At 51.7% G+C, this 2,918-nt stretch overlaps 1 protein-coding gene across 1 annotated transcript; it reads right to left on the reverse strand.

Annotated features, from left to right (window-relative positions):
• Positions 1-1,415: 1,415 nt before the first annotated feature.
• LOC129684974 (keratin, type II cytoskeletal 6A-like) lies at positions 1,416-2,868 on the reverse strand. The gene is made up of 4 exons (XM_055618266.1): positions 2,808-2,868; positions 2,444-2,664; positions 2,215-2,249; positions 1,416-2,117 (listed from the first exon to the last, which is right to left on the reverse strand). The coding sequence occupies exons 1-4, from the start codon at positions 2,850-2,852 to the stop codon at positions 1,891-1,893; spliced, it is 528 nt and encodes a 175-aa protein (XP_055474241.1). The 5' UTR covers positions 2,853-2,868; the 3' UTR covers positions 1,416-1,890.
• Positions 2,869-2,918: the final 50 nt, after the last annotated feature.

Here is a 2,918-nt window from a genome sequence, read left to right on the forward strand (position 1 = left end):
TTCACGCATCGCACCTGTAATGCCCACGTACTGCACTATTTGAATCTCCTTTAAACCCTTTTCTAAAAGATCTTGCTTTGCTGTTTCCCATGATTTTGTCCTCTAGTTATCTTCTGTTCTGCTGTCTCCTCGATGTGCCAATATGTTATGAGGGAACTTTTGTTACAGAAATTAGTCTTCATCTTACTTCTTGCTCTAGACCTCTGGGCAGCAGGGAAGAGAAACCAGGATGTCAATGTTCCGCTGTTGTCTGGAGAGCAGTGAACATTGAACGTGACAGAGAATTATGCAGAAGGATCCAGAAGCAGCCCCAAAACCCAGGGAAATGTCTCCATTTGTTAAAGGTCAGGATTATGGTGATTATTTGAGGGGACAACGGGCTGAAGTACCCCCAAAGGAACCAACTGATTGACCAACTCATGCTGACGTGCCGTGCTTTCTCATAAAGTCAACTCAGGACAGGACAGACAGGAGTGAGACCATCATTCCTAGTCAGCTCCATGCAAACCATAAGCCTTGGAGTATTCATGCTGGGTTAAAGGTAGAAGGAGGAGTTACATAACTCAACATGAGAATTTCAGGTTCTGAATGAGTCTTGGGTTCCTTTGCTTGGCCAGCTTGAATGTCTCCAGTACTTGCCAGTTGCAGGTGGTATAGGTGGGAGGCGTGACCCTTCCCGAACACTGTGCTGTGTGTGTGCTATTTCTTCACAGCACATTGCCAGTTCAGAAGGAAACAATGTTCACTGCTCGGTCCCTGATTGTCAGGCAAGTTTCTTGGACATGAATGCAACTGTAATTCTAGAACAAATACTTTGTTCTCTTGTCAAAAGGTTCTTGCTATGACTGGGCAAGACTGTTTTTCCACCCAGATACTTCAGCTGAGCAATCTGCTCTGCTGACAATCCCATCAGAGGGACCTCACCAATACTTCCTAGTCAGGCCTGTTAAAACCAAGTAGACGCTAATAGCCTGCAGCTGCTTGTTCTCACTCACAGGAAGCAAATTCATGGGAAAAGGAACACTGAAGTGACATTTGATGACTAACTCTAAAGAATCACAGTGAAACACATGGGAAACAGGTGCATTCAAAATTATTTACATGAAAATAAAAGAAATATAGCCCCCCCCCCCCAAAGGCTACCAGTTGAAGATTGAAGCATCAGGTAAGGGTTTGGAGTAAGGGTAGCTGGGAAGGGCCAGAGGGTAGAAAATAAAAAGAAAGTGATGAAATTATACTTAATTAAAATGTATTAAAATAAATGCAGGAGTTTCCATTTAAACTACAGAATTCCAGCAAATGAAGACACACACAGCTGGAGAGGTAGCAGTAAGGAGATCCTAGATGCACCTTGTCTAGCAAGGCTACAGACAAAAAGATACATGGACACCGTCATTATTTATAAACCTGCTTTATTAGCAACTTGAGGAAAGCAAAGAGCAGAGGAGACATTACAGGACACAGACTCTGTTCAGCACAGGACTATTGACCTGTGCTACATAGTTACTGCCAGGAAGGTGCATGATGGTGAAAGATGGCATTTCTCAGGCCACTGGACACTGAAGGGGAGCTCCTCTGGGTGTGAGCAGGACCCAGACAAAGACTTCCAGAGGGAAAGGGACAGAGATACCCTTTCCCAGGCAGCCTCAGAGGCAGAGCTGGGAGGCAGGAGCCCGGTGACCTAAGACAACTGGAAGCAGCTCATGTGAGTGAGCAAGGACCTGAATCAGAGGATGGCAATGAGAAGAGGAACAGAGGGGACCTGAGGGGAGCAGAGAGAGGAGCAGCAGGGCTCAGCCTCCTCAGCCCCAGCCAGAGAGCAGAGCTGGGAGACCAGCAGGAATAGCACCTGAGCACAGGGCTCTCGGCAGGGATCTGGGGTGAGGGGCTTCAGTGCCTGTAGCTCTTCCTGCTGGACGAGGTGGTGGTGTACTTGATGGTGGAGGAGCTGCCACCCGAGGAGCTGAGGCCACGGCTGACGCCACTGCCAGAACTGAAGCCACCTCCAAGGCCTTGGCTGCTGCTGTAGGAGTAGCTGCTGCCTCCTCCCAGGCCTATGCTGCTGCTGGCGCCTCCTGCACTGCCATAGCCGCTGGACACAGTGGACTGCACCACAGCTGTGAGAGGGGAGACGGCAGACATGGTGAGCTCAGTGTGTCAGGCTGAGGCAGTGCCACGGGCAGGGGAGGGGAGGCGGGCAAGCGGGGGACTTACAGATGTTGACTGGTCCAACGCCTTCACCATTCAACCTAGGAGGGAACACAGCAGGTGAGAATCTGGAGCCATCGCCTCGGTCTCCATGGGGACCCTCATTCTGGTGACACTTCCCGGAAGTCCCCTGCCAAGGATTTCTGAAGGGAGCCACTGTGGCCAAGCTAGTCCTCCCTCCCCTGGAGCTCAGAGCCTGGCCCCTTGGAGGTGTCCCCAGGACACTGTCACCCACCTGCACTCCTCGCCCTCCAGCAGCTTCCTGTAGGTGGCGATCTCCACATCCAGGGCCAGCTTGACATTCATGAGCTCCTGGTACTCCTTCAGCAGCCTGGCCATGTCCTGCTTGGCCTTCTGCAGCGCGTCCTCCAGCCCTTCCAGCTTGCCCCTGGCATCCTTGAGGGCCATCTCCCCACGCTGCTCGGCATCAGCAATGGCAGCCTGCAGGCTGGCGCACTGGGCAGAGAGAGCAAGAAAAACTGTCTTCCGGTGTGTTTCTCGGGAGAGGGGGAGCCCCAGGTCTTTGTTTGGAGGGTTCCTTTGTTCTGGAAGACAGGAAACAGTGGGCACCAGGCTCTGGGTTTCTCCCTCTCTCCTACCTGCTTCTTCACGTGGTCGATCTCAGATCTCAGCCTCTGGATCATGCGGTTGATCTCAGCGATCTCCTGCTTGGTGGAGCGCAGGTCGTCCCCGTGCCTGCCTGCTGTGAC

The sequence above is a fragment of the Psammomys obesus genome, unplaced genomic scaffold (assembly GCF_907164565.1).
Source record: "Psammomys obesus unplaced genomic scaffold, mPsaObe1.curated_primary_1811, whole genome shotgun sequence".
NCBI lineage: Eukaryota > Metazoa > Chordata > Mammalia > Rodentia > Muridae > Psammomys > Psammomys obesus.